At 40.6% G+C, this 21,185-nt stretch overlaps 1 protein-coding gene across 5 annotated transcripts in view; it reads left to right on the top strand.

Moving 5' to 3' along the window:
• eya4 (EYA transcriptional coactivator and phosphatase 4) overlaps window positions 1–21,185 on the top strand; it is a 51,977-nt gene that overhangs the window by 24,663 nt on the left and 6,129 nt on the right. For 4 of the 5 annotated variants that reach the window (XM_006797177.3, XM_006797176.3, XM_087852891.1 and 1 more), the window contains 13 exons: window positions 1,634–1,755; window positions 6,494–6,577; window positions 7,283–7,360; window positions 8,475–8,541; window positions 8,697–8,839; window positions 11,452–11,595; window positions 11,680–11,762; window positions 12,871–13,045; window positions 14,273–14,409; window positions 15,729–15,812; window positions 19,779–19,868; window positions 20,353–20,411; window positions 20,674–20,834. In XM_006797177.3, the coding sequence (XP_006797240.2) occupies window positions 1,634–1,755; window positions 6,494–6,577; window positions 7,283–7,360; window positions 8,475–8,541; window positions 8,697–8,839; window positions 11,452–11,595; window positions 11,680–11,762; window positions 12,871–13,045; window positions 14,273–14,409; window positions 15,729–15,812; window positions 19,779–19,868; window positions 20,353–20,411; window positions 20,674–20,834 (1,427 nt within the window). The remainder of the gene's footprint in view (window positions 1–1,633; window positions 1,756–6,493; window positions 6,578–7,282; window positions 7,361–8,474; window positions 8,542–8,696; window positions 8,840–11,451; window positions 11,596–11,679; window positions 11,763–12,870; window positions 13,046–14,272; window positions 14,410–15,728; window positions 15,813–19,778; window positions 19,869–20,352; window positions 20,412–20,673; window positions 20,835–21,185) is intronic. The other variant, XM_035910525.2, reaches the window with a different exon arrangement.

A 21,185-nucleotide genomic window follows, 5' to 3' on the forward strand; every position in this document is an offset into this window, starting at 1 on the left:
TCGGTAATATAGAGCATATTTTTTCAATGACCGAGCCATGATGTGAAAACCAGAGAAGAGTTTATGAAACACCACAACTCTTGCCATCGCCTCCCGAGAGGAGTGAAACGGAGGGAAAAGAGGAAAAAACAAGAAGGGGAGACAGAATCATTTCCTGCTGTTGAAAGACAAAAGAAAAGGATGGATGACGGGGTTTAAGCACATGATAGAGAGAAAAAGAAATGCGGGTTGGGGGTGGGAAACGAAGTGGTGGCGGCAACATAACCTGTGAAAGTTCTTAACTTTTCCCTTGTGTAGCAGATACACTTAAGGCCTTTGTTTGAAGGTAGGACTTGGCTCGTTTATTTTGTCCGCCGTAAACTGTCGTTGACGTCCATGCAATGAACGGGAGAACAAAATGAGTGTTTAGCCGTAAATAAGGAAACAAAAAGAAGAGTTGACCGAAATGGAGAGAGCTGATTTAGAGTGTTTATCTTTCACGCATTCTCCATTTTGCACCGTTTAGCAGGGTCTTTCTCGTTTGCTGAAAGCTATATGTTTATACCCGTCAGTCCGACTGTGGATTGCAGTCATGTGTGGAGATACTATCTGCCCATAGCATTGAGATGGCCTTCTGCCAGACCGCCACACAGATGCACACGCTCTCTTTTCGTACACACACACACGCGCGCGTGCATAAACACACACCGAGCTGCAGCGGCCCGCATTTGTTTTATTCTTCTTCCATCTCTGTCATTTCTGGCTTTGATGTCTCACACAAGAGCACAAGTGTGACCAACCTGCGGGCAGCATGAGTCAGTGCTCAGAAATATGCACACACGCACATTCGTAAGAAGTATTGTCCACACACAGACCGATTCTACATGAAACTACAGGCTTGGTCCGAATGTACTGAAATGTGGGTTTGTGGTAACAGTGGTGAAAAGTCTGAATAAAGTATTTAATATACATTTGCTTGAAATCTACAACTATAAAAATGTATTAATAGGATTTTTACCTCTTAGTTAGGGGTTATAGAGCCTATAGAGAGAGCAGTTGTTGCCACAATAAACTGTAATACACAAAAGGCAGACTTTTATTCCACTGTGTGCATCTGCACTCTGTTCATGTCTTACTTACTTCCACTTCCAGTCATCCGCGCACACACGCAGACACACTCTCACTTTACCATTACCACCTTGTGTGCTGGTTCGTCCCAGTCATGCATGTGGAACACATTGTAAAACTAAAGCACGCTGGCAGGCTGTGGGTTTGTATTGGAGCCCAGAATTTATACAGACACACACACACACACACACACACACACACACACACACACACACACACAGACACACACACACACACACACACACACATACCGCCACACCATAAAAGAGCCAGCAGGCCCACATACAAGGTGTAGCCCCTCTGAACACATGCTCATGTAAGCTAACTGGTGCTGAGAAGTATGAAGTTTATGACTGTGAGGATCTACAGTACAGTGGGATCTTAACATAATGTATGGTCGATGTAAATTTCCACCTGTGAGAACATATTGGCATTGATCTGCTATTCATTAAATAGAATAAAAACAACACATAACAGTAGAAGAGAGTTTACCTCTTTTTCCTTGCCATCTTCTGTCCCCAAATAGGTCTATGGAAATGCAGGACCTAGCCAGTCCTCATAACCGAGTGGGAGGTGGAGATTCAACAGGCTCCAAGCTGGACAAGAACAACCTTGGCAGCCCGTCTATCACCACCAATGGAACAGGAGGTGAGAAGATGGGATTTCTAGGACGTTTTCTTAGGGGCTCCAGTATTTTGTATTCAGCTGTGTATCTGAAACTCAAAGAAAAAACTATCTGTGTCGACTGCTTAATAAATCTGCACACGTTCCCAGAGGAAGTCAATATGATGGCAAATGCATAGATTTAGTTGTTTTCTGAGAAAAAGTGGGCTTATGGGCTCATGGCAACCCCAATGCTTCTTCACCATCCCACGTTACTTTCAAGTAGCTGAGCAGCTCTCTCCCAGTCTAAGATGCCAGTTTAAGTAAAGCACAAAAAAAGAACTAAGAATTTTAAAAATTAAGTTTTATTTTTCCAAAATAAAGGTTGACGTTAAATTATATGAATCTTTCTTTGTTTGCAATCTTCTTCCATGAAAAAGGACATCTGATGTGCTGCTGCAATAGATCTTTGCATTATTGACTGCCCACTGTGTCACAAAACCACTGTCTGACTATGGCCAACTGTAGTCAAAGGCATGACCTAATATCCCTGTGTGGATGCTTTTCCCACATCGTCATATTAATGTTGGTCCAGAATGAACGTTACAGCTGACCAATAATGTTGTGATGTCATAGCTTTGTTATGTTGGGGTGGGGGGGCTTTTGTTAGTATAAAATTCTTTTCTGGAACAAATGCTAAGCATTTCAAGCATTTTCTTCATTCATTTATACAATATGATAAATATTGTTTGGGTTACATTTAGATTTAAACTTAGGTTACCAATGTTGCTTAGCTACAAGTGATAGTTTCATTATAGCATTAGCTAACCTCTTGGCTAATGCTAACTGATTGCTCAGACAACATCATCCGTTAGATGCAATGTTTATCCAGGAACAACACCAACATGGGGTATGTCAGATACATAAATATCAAATATACTATATAAGAAATAAATAAATAAAACCTATATGTTTCCCTTTTGAACTAAACAAACAAGATTTGTTCATTTTTAAGCTTAAAAAGGTGCTGGTAAGCCAGATTGGTTACATTTGGACAGGAAAAAGCCAACAGTTTCACGTGTTTCAAGGCTAACTAATCTGACCCTCTGAAAATGATCTTAGTCCTTTCTAACTCTAAGCTAGAAAACAAATTTGCCAGTATGTACGTTTACTTGAAATCCTGCATAAAGGTCCCTGATGTATTAAAGTTAAAGGGTGAATTATTTCTTCGAAGAAAGGAGAGAGCCATTGATGCAGGAACAGTGAATTTACTGATTTCTATTTTTTTTTAACGTTGTGTAAAATGTAGTTGAAAGTCTAAACTCCTCCATTCAGAATACTCATTGTCTTTTATTCCTTTTTTTAATATAATCTTAACGCCAAAGGAGGTCCAATGCACATGTTGAAAGTCACTTAACGCAAGAGCATTTGATGAGAAAAATGTAATGCAATGAAATTTATTGCAAAATCATCAGTCAGAAATCCTTTCAGCATGTAGAGATAAATACTTTTTGAGGAATTTATGGAGATGGAGGGACACACGCACATACAAATGCATGCATACACACTTCCAAGCTGGCATGAGCTCTTGAATAAACCACCGGAGAATGTGTGTAAACACACGGCGAAGCACTTCTGCACTCCTCCGCTAACGGCTTGGCAAAGTGTCTGTAAGTGTGTGTTGGAGAGCAAGCTCAAAATCCCACTGGAAACTATTTCCTCTACAAGAGCATTAAAGCATCACTGCTCTCTTATATGTCAACACCAGTGAGCCCGCTCCTCTCTTTTTCTTCTTTTTCTTTACTCTGAGTCTGTATGCGTTTCTCCTTCTTTCTATTAATCTTTTTTTTTCTCCTCTCACCCTTGATCTTCCCACTTTCTCATGCTCTAGCCTCTGGAACCATTTCTGTCAGGACAGTTTGATGATATAGCCCTGGACATGGTGCTTTTGTTGAGGGCCATCGTTTGATCTATTGCTGATTTACCAGGCGGTGGAAACCACTTCTAATAATAATAATAATGTCATGGAAAAAGTGAGATGCTGTATTTTAGTCATTTTGATGTGTTAACATACTCGCAGTCACACATGCTCAATGTGGGCTAACAGCACACCGAGACTGTATTAGAGCACATTAAATCATTTTTGATGAGCTCACAGTTAATGATTTAAGCAGACAGAGCTCGGGCTTCACAGAGAGCCAAAACAATCTACATACTCAACATTCCCCTCACCTGACATCAGCGAACGCTCAGCCCAAAGGCCATCTCCATAGCAATTCATTTGTCTTCATTACAGCTTGTCCAGTGGATTGTATTGTTCCCTTAGGGGGTTAATGAAGTTGTCCTGAACTCAATTGAGTTTTCAGATGGTTGCTAGTGATGGGCGTTTGCGAAAAGAAACCCCTGAAAAACATTATGTAGAATGATAAACTGATTAACAGGTGTCCTCTTCTTTTAAAAAGCGTAATCACGTGATGATAGATGAGCTGCTAATTAGAAGAATAGCTCGAGACTTTAGCAAGAACATATTTGTATAGACAGAAATACCAGGAGATTAATCTCATAGCTGTTTGTTAAAGCAGATACAGTTGTCATGTATTATAATAAAATAGCTCTGTCTTAAAAGTTGCATAACCTTCTACTTTGACATATTAATGTTAGCCTCACATGTCCCCAGAATGTATATGTATTTATATTTCTCACTCTAACTCAAGCTATCTAAATGTTCCTTTTTGTGGATGAATCAGGGATTAAATGTGTTTAACCAAAATTCAGTTCAGTTTCATTAGCTACAACCAGTCCTGGCTACTACCAGACCTGTTGAATCAAGAACTTATTGAAACAGAATCTGTATGACAAAGTGAAATAGGCTTATAGACCTCAAAAAGTCACAGATCATGCCACCATCTATAGAAATGTAAGACCTGTTTAGAATCGGTTAATGTCACTGGTTGGAAACTGCCATTTCTAAGGCATTGGGACTGAATGGTGAGAGCTATTTTCCACAAATGGAGAAAACGTGGAACCATGGTGAACCTTCTCCGGAGTGGTCAAGCTACCAAAATTACTCCAAGAGCGCATCGACAATTCATTCAGGAGGTCACAAAAGAACTGAGAATAACATCTAAAGAACTAAAAGGCCATACGTTCCTTCAGTTATGGTCAGTGTTCATGATTCAACAATAACAAAGAGACTGTGCAAAAATGGCACCCATTGGAGAGTTCCAAGGAGGAAACCACTGATGACCAAAAAGAACACAAAGATTCACATTTGCCAAAAAACTTGATGATGCCCAAGACTTCTGGGAAAATATTCTCTGGACTGATGAGACAACACTTGAACTTATGGGAAGATCTGAGTTCTATTTTATCTGGCATGAAACTAACACAGTATTTCATAAAAATAGCAAACCAATAGTCAAACATGGTGGTGGTAGTGGGATGGTTTGTGGCTGCTTTGATGTTTCAGGACCTGGACGACTTGCTATAACTGATGGAACCATAAATTCTGCTCTCTACCAGAAAATTCTGGAGAATGAGGAGAATGTCCGGCCATCAGTTCATGCCGTGATACTCAAGCAGGACAATGATTTGAAACACCAGCATTCCACCTCTGAATGGCTCAGGGGAAAAAAAGGTTTTGGAGTGGCCTAGTTATAGTCTGGACTTCTGATTGAGATTCTTTGGCATGACAGGATGATCATGCTTAAAAACCCTTAATGTTGTTGGATTGAAACTATTCTGCAAAGAAGAGTGGGCCAAAATTCCTCCGAAGTGACTTGAAGACTCACTACATGGCAGCATCAGTTCTTTCTTCTGAAACATGCTCAGTTTCAGAAAGTTTTTTATTGGATCTTTGATATCATAAAGAGGGGATATCCTTAATATGGTCATCACAGCCTTCTGGTTATGGATGTGAGCACAGGAGCCCAATCCATCCGTTCTCTTCCGTTTATCCAATTCAGGGTCGCTGGTTGGCTGGAGCCTATCTCAGCTGTCTTAGGGTGGGAGGCAGGGTACACCCCGGAGAGGTCGTCAGTCTGTCGCGGGGAAAACACATAGAGATAGACAACCATTCGCATCACATTGACTCAGCCAGCTATTTTTCTTTTCTCTTTTTCCCTAAGGGGCAGCCAATTACAAGAAAGCTTGCATAAATGGAATGACTTAAAGGGAAAATTATTCAGACAGAGAATGAATTGAAGGGCTTACCAAAATCCAGTGTGAGATAAATAAGGGTTATTTTGACCTACACCCAAATGGATATATTACCTTTGCTTTAAGACTCAAACTAGACTTAACAGGTGGGAAAACTTTAACTGGCTTTGTCCAAGGGTAACAAAATCCACCTACCAGCACCTCTAGAGTTCTGAAATCAGTTTGGTTTAATCTGTACAAAAAATCAGCAGGTTGGGGGTTATATATGCCTTTAATGACATTTTGTTTCTAAGCTTTTGGATCGCTGGGAAGCAGCTGTTCTACCAGTTTTATAAGCTAACCATTTCCTTACTCTAGCTTCATATTTAGCATAGAGACAAAATTGTTACTGACCATCTTAATAACTTGGCAAGAAAACATGAAAGCAAGACGATGGGGAAAAAAACCCCACAAGTCTTTAAATATTCCCACAATATAACTATTTCGGGAATGGTTTTTTTTTCTTTTATATTTAATGCAAATGTCTACAAAAAGATCAGTACCATGTGACCCCGTATACCTTTGACCTGCATCTGGTTTTCAGTGGGTCGTATCCTCATCACCTTCCCACCTTGCACCCCTATAGGTGAAAGCATGACCGTTCTTAACACGGCTGATTGGCTGTTGGGCTGCAGCAGCCCATCCCCTGCCACAGGCTCCAAGGAATATGGTACAGAGGTGCATGTGTGTGAATCCCAGAGCAAAAATTTTTACAGCAATACAGTAAAAGCATAAGGGATGCCTTTCTTTAGTTTTAGCTAGCCACGGTTGTTGACTTGTTGTTAGTTGTGTTTTTTTTATTTTGGGTTTTGTTTGTTGGTTCTTGCCAGAGTTGCTCTGACTGATTTTTGGTTTGCTGTGAATTTTTTCTCTGCTTTCTGAATCTTCATTGTTTTTCTGCATCCCAGTTTATTACTGTGTGTGAAGTTTCTTTCTCTCTTTTTTATTTTTTTATTTTAAATACAGTATATTTACAGGGTTCCTACCAAAGACCCTCTGAAAAGAGGTGAATTTGATAAATTTGCAGGGGGAGGGCAATAAATCGCAAATATTTGTTAAGGATCACTTTGCATTAATCCATTTTTGAATGTGTCACTTACATTTTATAGTTTTCAAAGTCATCCATATCTTAAAAACAGCATCAGAAAACAATGACGAAGTAAAAAGCTTCGAGCATAGTGGTTACAGAGAGCCATTTAAAGACTGTGAAATTCAATAGCGCTTGCAATGTGAACCCTGCACGCAGCATTAAGTTGACATGCTGGAATTGCATGGACGTTTTCTGCTCTTACCCGCTAAGGTTCGTTTCTGTCTGTGTGTTGTGGGAAGTCTTTACTGCTTTACCCTAATACTGACCTTTTCCTTTTCCTTTAAGTGAAAACAGAGCCGTTGAACAACAGCGATACAGTTACTACGACAGGGGACACAGCCCTGGATACATACGCAGGCTCAGGTAAAGCACAGACCCTTGGATAAATATGCACACAATTCATAAATATCACCAAAGTCCATACCTGTCAATCAGAGTTTATTCATTAATCTAGCATTAAGAATCCAAAAGGAAGACTAGGAATTTGCAAAGCATCATGGGCAGGATAATGGCGTGTGGACTTGAGAAGTGTATTTTGCATAGATTATAGTTAGTTTTTAACTTGCTTCCCCAAAACAGCTATTGCTAATTTTAAATTTGCAGGCTTGAGTTTAACCTTTTGACCATCTTTTCTTTATTTATTTTTTAGTAGTAGTAGTTGTATAAGTAGCTGTGATACTGGTCAGAGAGCTGATCAATATATAATATACATTCTGTGATTCAGGTGAATACACTGCTTTTTAAAAACAGTGTAGGTTTGAAAAAATCAAATCCCTCTGCACTTGGAGTTGCTGTAAGACTGTAGATGGGGGAAAAAAGTACAGTGAGTTGACAATTGAATCATCCATAGATAGACGCAGAAATATAAATGCCTTCTGGTCTCCGCTTGACTTGCTCTGTTTTTGTTCAGACGCACAGAAGTCACACAAACACCATCATCCATTTGAGCTCACTGGTAGACCTGCTGAAAGCTTTAATCCAGTGAAATATTGCCTGTCCTTGGATTGCATCATCATCAAAGGCTGGCAGAGGGATAAGAGAGGGGCAGAGACATTTTACACTTGTCTTTTTTTTTTTTTTGGACTCACACACGTCCTCCATTCTCTTTCACACTGTAACACACACACAAAGCCATTCTACAAAACAGAGAGAGGGGTTTAAACCCAGCAGGGTGTTTGTCAGTACTGAGCTCTGACATCTCAATGACCACAAACAGACATTGTGTTTTGCTATGAGGCCCACTGTAAGGGATTCAGGGACTGCAGTGATTTCTAAAGGAAGAACTTGGCTCCCCTCCATTCAAAATGCTTCAAATTATGTTTACTGGAACGGCATCTCGGCTCAAATAAGCTGGAGGCCCCGAATTGTCCTGCTCAGGAGCGGTTTTGGTAAATGCTCAGAAAAACAGCAGATTTGAGTTGACACCATCCGTAACATGTTTTTGCCTTGTTGTTTTCGATTATTTTGCTGTTTTTAGTAATCACCAGCAGCGGCTACAGCCCTCGTTCAGCCCACCAGTACTCTCCCCCTCTCTACCCATCCAAGTAAGTCCAAGTTTTAAAACTGAACAGGCATCTTTGTTTACATTCTGTAAGGTTAGCTAAAGTTGAATTTTACTCAACGAAATAAGTCCTAAATGCTATAATATACCAAGTGGCTAATTTACCTACTGCCACTGTCACTTTCCTCTCTCTTATAGGCCCTACCCTCACATCCTCTCCACGCCGGCAGCTCCTTCCATGCCGACGTACACCGGCCAACCTCAGTTCAGCAGCATGCAGCAATCAACCGTCTATACTGCTTATTCTCAGACAGGCCAGGCCTACGGATTGTCTACCTATGGTGTGAACCAACACACGCTGAATAAGCCACATAGTTCTACCCACACATGTCCATACAAAAACTGCAGAAAAATTATTTTTTGAAGATTTACAAACTAAACTGCAAGTGTTGTGTGAAAGAAGGAATCTTATTTATATGCTATTATTTTGTGGTAGGAGACATTGTTCAAACTCAAACCTAAGTTTTCCCATGCAACTGGGTTGATGTGTTTGTGCTGAGTGACTGGTTTGGACGCCCTTTAAAAACTAGAAGTAAACTCATTATGCTGTATTCTATTTGGGGAGAAATTAAATATTTTCACCCATTCAATCATTGCAACTGGGTACAGCCAAAGATTCGAATAAACTGAACTGAAAGTGAACTTGGAGCAGAATGAGGACAATATGCAGTTAGATCCATAAGTATTGGGGCGATGAAACAATCTTTTGTAACTTTTCCTGTTGTACACCACCGCACTGGATTTTAAAACAAGCAATCAAGATGTGATTGAAGGGGCAGACTTCCAGCTTTAATTAAATTGAATTAACAAAAGTATTGTATTAACTTGTCAAAGGAGCTTGCAAAGAAAAGCGTCTGGACTTCTTTAAGTTACTTGAAGACGTTTCACCTCTCATCCGAGAGGCTTCTTCAGTTCTAAGGTCAAATGGTGGAGAGTCCCAGATATAACCCTAGTGGGAGTGTCCCCCCACAGAGGGACAAAAGGACCCCCTGATGATCCTCTAATCGCCTGAGCCAAGGTGTGGAACTGGGTATGGGTCCCAATCAGCCAGAGTTTCGGGTGGGTTCATTGTGGGTTCATTGTGTTCATCAGGGGGTCCTTTTGTCCCTCTGTGGGGGGACACTCCCACTAGGGTTATATCTGGGACTCTCCACCATTTGACCTTAGAACTGAAGAAGCCTCTCGGATGAGAGGTGAAACGTCTTCAAGTAACTTAAAGAAGTCCAGACGCTTTTCTTTGCAAGCTCCTTTGACTACGATGACCTGGATGACTGAGAACCTTCACAGACATATTGTATTAACTGTTTAGAAATTACAGCCATTTTTATACCAGTCTCCCCATTTTTAGAGGCTCAAAATTAATTGCGCAGTTGACTGTTGAGCAGTTTCGTGTCCCAGTAAGGCCTATTCATTTGTTATTCAATGAAAAATTAAGCAGATAAAAAGAGAAGAGTTGATTCAAAGTGTTTTTATATTACATTTTGGTTATTCTTCATTAAAACTGTCAAAATGAGGTGTAAAGAGATGTTGATGTAAGTGAGGGAAGCCCAAATAAAGCTATCAGAGAGACAGTGGCCAAGACAGTGGTAGATTCTTAAAAATCTACGGCGTTACTGCCCATCTCAGCAACACCAAGTCTTGAAAGAACACAGAGGCTAACTAAAGCGGATGAGGACAGAACTATTTCTGTGGTTAAGAAAAACAACTTCAGAACATTTAAACACGTCGGGAACACTTTCACAGAGATAGGTGTTTCATTGTCAAGGCCTACAATCAAGCAACGCCTTCATGAATGGAAATGCAGACCAGCAAAGTGCAGACCGCTGGTTACACTCAAGAACAAGAAGGCCAGAGTGGACTTTGCCAGAAAACATCTAAGAGTCTGCACAGTTCTGACAAAAATCTTTGGACACATGGAACTGAGATTAATGTGTATGGGTGCCAGTGGAGCTGGGTCACTAGTATTTATTGATGATGTGACTGCTGATAGAAGTAGCAGGATGAATTGTGAAGTATTATGGGCTTTACTCTCTGCTCAGATTCAGCTGCAAAACTGATTGGATGCTTTGCAGTTACTGATGACAAAACTGAATGCAGCGAGACCCTCAAACAAGCAGCAACTGAAGGTGGTGGAAGTAAAGGCCTGGCAGAGCATTTCAAGCATGGAAGGAGCATTTAGTGATGCCCATAGTATCTTGACTTCAGTCAGTCATTAACTGCAAAGGATTATAGTTATAAAAATAATCCTTATAATTAAAATTCGGTTAGTTTGTTCAGTTTATTTCGATCCTCTAAAACTGGGGACAGTGTATATATAAATAGTTAATGCAATACTTTTCAAATTCAAATTTTATTTGTCACACACACAACCATACACAGTACGACATGTGGTGAAATGCTTATTGCTGTGCAATGCCCGACCATTAAATGATTTACATATTAACAGATTACTACAAAATTTGTAGATTTTAACTTAGAAATTTACAGTTAAAATGTGCAAATAACAGTTTACGTAAGAAATGATGAATAAAAAGAAATGAGAAGAGTCCATTGTTGGGATGGGAGAGGTCCATCATAATCTTCCTGGCTTTAGTCTTGCACTGCTTGGTGTAGATGGACAGCAGGTCAGGAAGCTCTGATTGAATGATGCGTTCAGCCGAGCGCACCACTCTTTGCAGATCTTGTCTGTCCTGCTTGGTGCCGTTCCCAAACCAGGTGCAGATGTTTCCCGTCAGGACGCTCTTGATGGCGCAGGAGTAGAGGTTCTTAAGCACCCTCAGTGGCAGATTGAAGTCTCTAAGTCTTCTGAGGAAGAAGAGACTTTTGTTAAACTCTGCAAATTAAAGCTGAAACATTTAATATCTTTTTTTTTTTCTCTTCTCAATTGCCATAGACCTCGGTGTGATGCTTCCCGGCATAAAAACAGAAAGCGGCCTAGCCCAGAGTCAGTCTCCTCTGCAGACAGGCCTCAGCTACAGCCCCGGCTTTACCACACCTCAGCCTGGACAGACTGCCTACTCCCCCTATCCAATGCCAGGTCTGTTTATAGCACAGCCTTTTATTTAACTTAAACATTTTTGGTATTTAAGTTCTTGCTAAAGGGGGATTGATTTTTGAACAGGTTCCAGTTTCACTCCTTCCTCAGGCCTCTACACCACCAACAACTCAGTGTCCAACCCCGCCAACTACACTGCCACACAGCAGGTACGACCGCATGCATTTGTGAACACAGGTTGGTCTATCAAACGAAGCTAATGTGTTAGCTCTTTGTTGTCATTTAATGTGATTATCTTATAATGCTGTCTCCAAAGCAGAAAGAAAGAAAGAAAGGGGAAAAAAGGATCCAAATTTCATATTAGTTGCATTAGGATTTCAGACCAGAAATGATTTTCCAGGCATGCTCCCACGCAATTTTCATCATCACAATGCAACCTTGCAACAGGGAAAATTCTGGGAGAGAAACAGACAATTAGTCTTTGTGAAAGAGTGTTATGGTCTGAATATTTCTCTATGTCCATATGATGAATTGCATTGTGGTAGTAAAAATGCTTAAAGGGGGATTTTAATGTCTCACTATGATAGATGTGGCTGTTTACAGGAAGAAAGTCAAGGTTTGGCCCATGTGGGTGGATTAAGGGGGAATATAGTGTGTGCGCATGTGTGTGTACTTGTATTACTCATGTTGTGGGGACATAAATCTTTTTAAACAGTCACACTGTGGGGACCTGCCTCCCTTTTGGGGACAAAGAAGCAAGATCCAGTTGCATGAATTGCAACATTTAAGTTGGTTTAAGGTTAGGGTTAATCTTGTTGGGTAAGCAAAGTACAGTCGAAGTCATGGTTGGTCTCCGGGAAACAAATGCACGTCAAATTAAAAATCTCTATGTAGAAACAAGCTTACTTTCTATGACTCTGTTGCATTTACATTTTTTCTTTACTTCTTTCGATACTTCAGAGCGTGCGCACAAGTGTTGCACTGTATGACTACACACCAACTGCGCCTTCTTATTGTGTGTGGCTTTGTTTAAGGACTTCTGGAGATGGATGTAGTGACAGGTTTAGAGAGCTGACTCATAAAAAGCGTCCATCTCCACTGGGTCTGTAAAAAGCAGCAGCACGAGGTTTTAATTGTTTCAGAGATATAAAATACAGAAAGGCAGGGACAAAAGATTAGAGACATGAGAGGGAACACTTGTAAAATCTGTCCTCAGAAGTCAGACTGGTGCTTTCAGGAAAACCTCCCCGTCTCCCTGTTTCTTTTTGTTTGCTTGGTATGTCTTTGCGTGCTCATAATTCTTGTTATTTTCCGCAGGATTATCCCTCATATACGACGTTTGGCCAAAACCAGTATGCTCAGTATTATTCCACCTCCCCTTACGGGACGTACATGACCTCCAACAACGTGGATGGCACCGGTTCCACAGCAGCCTACCAGCTGCAAGATCCCGCCCCCGCCATAACCGGACAGGCTGCTGAACTTCACCCAGGTTTGTGTTAACATGGGCATAGTTTAGGAAGAAGCAGTCGAATTACCAACACCACACCCCGGCTCTAACTTCATAAATATGCAAACAAATGTCAGAATTTTTTTTCACCACTTCTGATTGCGGTTTCATAATCTTGTTTCCACAGTTTTAAGTTAACCGAGTTCAAAGCCCTCTTTCTACGATGATGAAGCACAGGAAGTAACTTTAGACTGTAGCCATAGTTACCTGGCATTGCGCTGGCTAATTGGAGAATCGACATGTGTTTACATTAGCGTCCGAGACTTTGATTAGAGACAAGTCACGTTAAATATTGCACTTTGGTGGGCAAGCCGGAGGAGAAAGCGGGAAGCAAGAAGGACTTAAACTGCACACTTGTGCTCAGGAATATGGATTCGTGTTCGGCTTTTCATTTTTTCCATATTATTATTTGGTTTATTTTGGCTGTAATTCAGGAAGCCTGATTAAAGGAGCTTATCATTCTTCCTGTCACTAGCTCTTTTTCTTCCGCTGGCTTTCTCACTTTTTCTCTTTCGCTCTTTGTCCAGGAGTGTCTTTTTTTTTTTTTATCACCAACTTTTTCTTGTGTGTGAGTATCTTTATCCACCCCCCCCCTCCCTCTTTTCACTCTCTCCACCCCACCCCCCCTTTTTCTCCCTGATTGAGACATAATAATATGCGAGCCGAAGCTCAGAGTCTGGTTCTGGTTACCGCGCAGCAGTGGGAGCATATGGCGTTAGGAAAGTGTGCGTGTGTGTGTGTTTGAGCCTTTGGGAGCATTCCCATGTATTCTCCTCAAGAAAATTGTATGTACTGTATCTTAGCAAGAAGCATCACATTACCTAACCTAACTAATTTATTGCACACTTCAATCTTCCCACTACCCCGTTAAATCTTTGCATGTGCACGCTGTCATGAATCAGTCAGAATACCGGTGGTACTTTTGTTTAGGTTTCTTGGTAGCCTTTAAGTTGATCCGTCATGCCAATTACCTTGAATTATTAAACCTGACAACATGGCTTATTACTGTACAGGGTTTGAATTATTGCTTCTCCTGAAGTGGCTACAACTCCAGAGCACCTGTGGGATCACCTCAAACCGCATCATTAGTGCTGCTTTTAATGGAGTGACTTTAGTTTGTGATTGCTTGTGCAGTTTAAGACAGATATTTGATCACATGTAAATTTAAAATGTTTCAAAAGCCCTGTGTGTGTTTATATGCACTCTCAGGGGACTTTGATACAGTGCAGAGCCCTTCCACACCCATCAAAGAGCTGGATGACAGAGCCTGCCGGAGTGGGGGGTCTAAGTCTCGGGGCAGGGGCCGCAAGAACAACCCCTCCCCTCCTCCTGATAGTGACCTGGAGGTAAGAGACTAGAAAACATACACCGAGAGCACCGAGATTACTGAATGAATGCTCCCTTCAATTCTCCATGGACACATGGTATTTTCTTTGATCTTTGTCCATTTTCTTTACTTTAGTCTCCAAATTCAATCAAGGAGAAGCTATTAGAGTCATTGTCATTGTCAATACAGGCCTGAATGTATATATTGGCCCTTATTTGCTAATATGCGTATATGTAAAACAAAAAAAAAAAGTGTAGATGCCATATTAACAGCAGATTTATAAAATCTGTACACCCGACTATTTTATTTGTACTACTGCGCATTATATTAGTAAATCAAACTGTGAAACAGCAGGGTTGTGCAATCTGCATCCTGCTCCATCCCAGTTTCTCTATATAAGGAAGTATGTACCGTTAGATGGAATTAGATTAGATGGCAGGGGAAAAAAAGAAAGAAGCGGTGACAGCGTTGTGAGAGTTGAGCCTGCATCTCTAAAGCAAGAAAGCAGGAGACAGACTGAAGAAACTGAAACAATCGCATCCAAAGACGAGGACAGAAAAGGCGCCCTCTTCATAAAGCGAGGGTCCGGCTGAAATAACAGAGGTTTAGAATATTGTTTCTCCTGAGAACGCTCACTGTGGCTCAGGTTTGGACATCAAAGCTGATGTGAAAAAAAGGCTAACAGAGTATAAGAAAAAGAAGAAAACAGATGGACGACAAGGAGAACATGATCTGTCAGCCTGTGACGAGAAACTCATTAAAAATAAATAAAAAGCACCAGTGGGATAGTGCCAAGATATTAGACTGTAGGTGATGACATCCAGCAATAATAGAAGTCATTTTTAATGGAAGACCAGATATTTTAAGATAAGAGAAAAGGAATGCTGGGATATGTTTAAGTAAAAACTTTAAAGTCTGCATCTTTATATCTCCTATTTGGTTTTCTTTACATACAATTTAATTTTAGGTTAAATCTGACTGTAATTCTGAGCATTTTATTGATTTATGGTGTTTTTGAAAGCGGTAAATAATAACCAATAGGCAATAATAGTAGTATAATAATCATGCTATCATCTTACTATAATGATTGTAGCCTATGTTTGTCTGTTTTCTAACTCCACCTAGACAATCATAATATTTTCATGTACAGATTCACTTCTACATTTGTTCATGAAGTATAAGTAGATTCAGGAATGAAAAATGTTGATAAATTAGTGACTTGTGCTTGAAACATTTGTACTTAATAAATAAATGTACTTATTAAATAAGGGCCATTTGTAAAATCAGAAGAATAGACTCAAATTTCTTGCATTGTGTCTTTTTTGTTGCGATGTGCAGAGGGTGTTTGTTTGGGATCTGGATGAGACGATTATTGTCTTCCATTCTCTGCTCACAGGCTCCTATGCACAAAAATATGGCAAGGTAAGACTGTTTTACTGTGTTTACTTGCTACGTTAAGTTTACTGTTCGTAAAACTTCTATATGTATCTACGCTTGACTGCCCATTGGATTCACGAGCAATGAACCTTCACATCGTGCCAGATTTAAAGCTTGAGCATCAGTTTCACTACTAACACAACTCATAATAGATCATCCATAATAACTGAGCCATCGAGAGGAGGGCCTAATCTTGAACTTTACAAAAGGTGGGCATGAAAATAAAGCCAGTGTTGTTTCTTGAACCTTCAACTCCCCAAGTGAGTCTATTCATGTGGATACTCATTTAAAACTCATTTGTTACAGTAGAACAGGAGGTAAACTCACCCAGTTAAATGATGACACCTAATGTTACGCATTATTAGAGGTGTGGCGTGTTGGTGCTGACACCAGCAGCTGCACCCAGCAGCTGTCTGCTAAGCTGCACCTCAACTATGTAACGCAGCTCTAAGTACACCAAATGATTCGATAGTTTGTGCAGCTAGCTTTAGCAGCTATAACTTGTTAAATTGTTTGATGTCCACAGCACTTAAGTGGCGTTTAGATCTGGACTTTGATTGCCTTGTTTGTTTGTTTTTTTTCTTTTCCCTTTTTCAGTCATTCTGTTGTAGATTTGCTGCTGTGCTTGAGGTCATTGTCCTTTGCGCGACCCAATTTGGGCCAGCTTTAGCTGCTAGACACATGGCCTCAAATTTTACTCCAGAACACTTTAGTATACAGAGCGGTTCATGGTCAACTCGATGACTGCAAGGTGCCGAGGTCCTGTAGCTGCAAAACAAACCCAAATCATCACCCTGTGTAACCGCTGTGGCAGACAGTTGGTACAAGGCATTTGTGCTGATATTCTGTGTTTGATTTTCTCTAAACATCACACATTATGGCCACACATCTCCACTTTGGTCTCGTCTGTTCAAAGGACATTGTTCTAAAAGTTCCTGTGGTTTGTTCAGAAGCAACTTTACATCCCTAAATTCTGCCTCCATGTTCACCCTGCCCGGGAGCCTTTCTTCTGGTAACACTTCCAAGCTAGCAATTCTTGTTCAGTATTTTTTCTAATTGCATTGTCATGAGCATTTAGTATGCTACCACAGACCTGTAAAGTCTAAGATGTAGCTCTTGGGGTTTTGGCTATTTGTCTCAACATTTCACGGTATAACTTTAAGGTGAATTTGCTGGGGAGATTTGGGCACACCTGAATGATCTGCACTATTAAACAGCTAAAATTCCTGCTGTTATAAGGACGCTCACATTTGCTGCATAGTTAATCAAGGGTATACTTACTCTCTTGAAGAAAACATATGGTGATGGTTTGCTGCTCAGGCTACTGTGCCCTGTGGTGTAGGGAGGTGTGGAGTTTTTTTTGGTGGTACATGGCCACATTCTGAAAACACATCCCACCTCTTCTTTCTATTTTAGCTTTGAAAGTTAATGTTTTCTTGAAAAGATACAATCAACATAGATTAAAATTGGTCATTTACCATAAAGTGGTAAATTATATAATGTAGTGAGGATCTATCAGTGAAGCACCTTCATACACCATCTCTGAAACCAGACTTTCCATTCTTACTTTGATTTGACAATGAGCACGCAAAGTGAATAAGCTTCATTTGTCTCTGTAGATTTTTCAAAATGACATCAGCCATTTCAGGAATGTTACAGTCAATTTGGGATGATAATCTAATGGTTTATAAAACAAGTCTTTAAATGTAGCTATTAATAATTGCCAGTGCTTTCTTTAATTGAATGATAATTTAATGTGCTAATTTCTTACTTGGGCTGATGTTTATTCCGCTTTTCTCTGTGAACTTATTTGGTGGTCTCTCCTCCCATAACAGCATCCCTGTTTATAGTTCCCTTTATTTTAATAAAAAATGTTCTTGGCACTGATCTGTGGTCGTCCCGCGTAGCCAAGGCTGCAGATTTTTATTGGGTGATGTCGTTTCCTGTGGGCACCGGCGTGGCCACCAGCCCGCCTGTACGGGCTTTGCATCACAAATCCGTTCTGATATTGCTGTTTGGCAGTCGAACAAAAGCTGGCACAGCGCATGCACAATTTGGAGCCTGACTTGCATTGAGCCATAGGAGCCCAGGCTTTTTACAAATAGGGTTTGCAGGCATTGATGTGCTTCCTAGTTGTTATGCATTTGTGGACTTTAAGGTTTGGCAATTGGGATTTAATGGGCATAAGACAGGCCCTGGTGAGTTGTAAAACGCCATGTTTAGAGCGAGGGCAAACGTGGTCTTGATGGATAATTCAGCCTCCTTGTGTTGTATTTACTGTAGAGAAGCACTGAATTGAATGGTAATATCACAAAAGAAGGGGGTTGGGAAGCGCATCTCTAACCGGAAGGTCGTTGTGTCCTGGTCGTTGTGTCTTTGGGCAAGACCTACTGGTGTTGGTCAGAGGGGCCGATGGCGCGATATGGCAGCCTCGCTTCTGTCAGTCCCAGGGCAGCTGTGGCTACAACCGTAGCTTGCCTCCATGTGAATGAATAGTGGCATTGTAAAGCGCTTTGGGTATATATAATAATAGATTGGATTTATATGGCTATATAAATCCAATCCATTATTATTAAGAAGTGAGGTTTTGCATTTGTCTTGACTTGCAAACTAGTGAATTAGATGTTTCCAAGAACTCAAATCGGGGTTTAATGTACCCTCTCATAGCACGCCACGTCGGATTACCCGCATGGCTCATGACAACTGGCATATCATCGGCATTAAAAAAGGATATGCCTCCTAATATTTGCCTGAAAATATTTGCGAGAGAATTTCTTTCACCTCGTTTTCTGCCGCTGCCCTTGAGAAATATAGCAGCAGCTGTGTCTGTTCACACCTCACCCAAAATAGTGTTTACACTATTAACATAGAAACCACAAGACCTAAGTGCCCCTCTCATGGAGCTTTGAGGATACAGCTGCTCCAAATGATGTTTCGCCTTTTCGTCAATACAAGCATAGACGTCTTTATCACACAAGCCAATCTCACTCTCTGTTTCTTACTATACTTAGTATGCTGCTCACATCATGAGGAAGTGTTGAGTTTCCAGAGCTTGAGTGATACCAGCGAAGGTGAAGAGTGCATCTGGATTTTTGCGCAGTAATATTATAATAGTTATTTAGCAATAACAAATAAGAGTTATTGACTTTTGTATGCGCGTAGAATATAGCCAGTGATGAGTAATAGTGGAGATTTAACAGATGCTCTTCAATCTCTGTCGTTCACTGTGTGTCAGAGATAACAAATTTTAGTAACATTTGTTGTTATGGTACAAAACTCATTACCTTTTTTTCACAAAGTATATGTGGCGACGGTTTTGATTAAATGAAAAAGACTTTAGGCAATCGTCCTCAGTCTTCCTCACCGTTAGCAAATTTCTGATTTAAGATGCCCATCCTTTTGCACTTTCTGACACTCATGAATGCCGCCAGTTTCTCTCGCTTTCCGTGCCTGAACACCTCGCCCGCTCACTTTCACTCTCCTTCCTGTTAGTTTCTTTCTATTCTGGTCGTCTGACAGCGTCAGCGAATCATGCGGCGAGCTGTCGACCCTTGCTGACCTATCACAGATGATGTTTTTTGCAGCTGAGCGCTAGCCTGGCAGAGCAGGCCGCGTTCTCCAGAACGCCCGCACACACACACTCATAGACACACACAAACCATTCACACACCACATACACTCCAGGCATCTCCCTTTGAGGGTACCTACAATTTGCAACACACACACATGGAGGGACACAATCTTGCCCCCCCCCCCCCAAAACGTAAGGAATGCTGATGGGACAGAACAAGTGCAACCTGTCTGTCAGCGTCTGCAGTGATGAGCGGAACGTACCAAGTATACAAATAGGGGTTTGGGTCTAAAATGGTTTTTGAGATGGGAGTAAGTATTAACTCTGGAAATTTGTTGTCATGTTGATGTCATGATGATGTTATCTTCCTCTTCTCTTAGGACCCTCCCATGGCGGTAACACTGGGTCTGAGGATGGAAGAGATGATCTTCAACTTGGCTGACACACACTTATTTTTTAATGACCTGGAGGTGAGTCACAGCTGTTAACGTTGTCAACAGTTGAAGTTTTTGCTCCGTCTTCAGCTTTTTGCACAAAGCATAATGTTGAGAATGTCATTGTTCCACTGATTTGATATACACACCTTATCACACACCAGCTTGGGCTGAGCAAACGGTAGGGCACACCACTGTCAAAATTCATGCTCACAGTCACATCTAAAGTCTCTATTGTTTTCTCTTGTTCTTAACTAATTGTGAAGCACTTTGATCAACTCTGTTGCTTTTAAATGTGCTATAGGAATAAAATCTGAATAGAACTGAATTGAATTAACATAATGACTTTGGGCTGTGGGAGGAAGCCTGAGGTCCAAACCATTACCCAGTTAGATACAACTGCTGCCCTCTAGTGGTGAAAAGGAAGTTAACATACTGTAAATGTCACAACATGTCTATATTCTATCTTCAGCACATTGTGCTTGCAATAATTGTTATTTATATGTGTATCTGTATACAGGAATGTGATCAGGTGCATATTGATGACGTGTCATCAGATGACAATGGCCAGGACTTAAGGTGATTATTTAAAAATTAACTTTTGTGTAAAGTTGTAGTATTCATTCATTTCTGTAGATCATATATTCAGATAAACATTAACAACATTTGTCCAGTTTGCGTTTTAATATTAACTACTAAGTATATAGATGACACTTAACTGCACTACAAATAAATGCTTGCCGTTATGTTTGTGATACCAATACCAAAATACAAATAACCATCTTGTTTTTTTTTCTACCAGAGCAGATTTTCAAATAAAACATATTATTATTATTGACAGTACTTACAGTTTTGCAACTGATGGCTTCCATGCAGCTGCAACCAGCGCAAACCTGTGCCTGGCTACGGGCGTCCGCGGTGGAGTCGACTGGATGAGGAAACTGGCCTTCCGCTACCGACGAGTCAAAGAGTTGTATAGCACATACAAAAACAATGTGGGGGGTAAGCCAATCAGAATAGACTCAGAACAGAGTTGAAAATGAGCTTTACTTTAGTTAAACTCCACAGGAGTTGAAATGTTCTAAAATTATATTCACACCCTGTCTGGGAAAGGGGGGAGCATTCAATCCTGATCATCTATAAGATGTTAAAAAACTGTTTTGTTTTGGGGGTTTTTAACTTTGTATAGGACTATTTAAATATTAAAGTTAATTAATAACAGAATAGAAGAATAGAATAGTCCCTTGTTGTCACAGGGAACACTGTGCAATGAAATAGTGGAACAGTATAGACATAGATACAAATACAGCAAATACAGCTTATTTTTTAATGCTCAAACAAAATTGGAGTGCA

This window comes from Neolamprologus brichardi, chromosome 15 (genome assembly GCF_056152115.1).
Source record: "Neolamprologus brichardi isolate AB-2024 chromosome 15, ASM5615211v1, whole genome shotgun sequence".
Taxonomy (NCBI): domain Eukaryota; kingdom Metazoa; phylum Chordata; class Actinopteri; order Cichliformes; family Cichlidae; genus Neolamprologus; species Neolamprologus brichardi.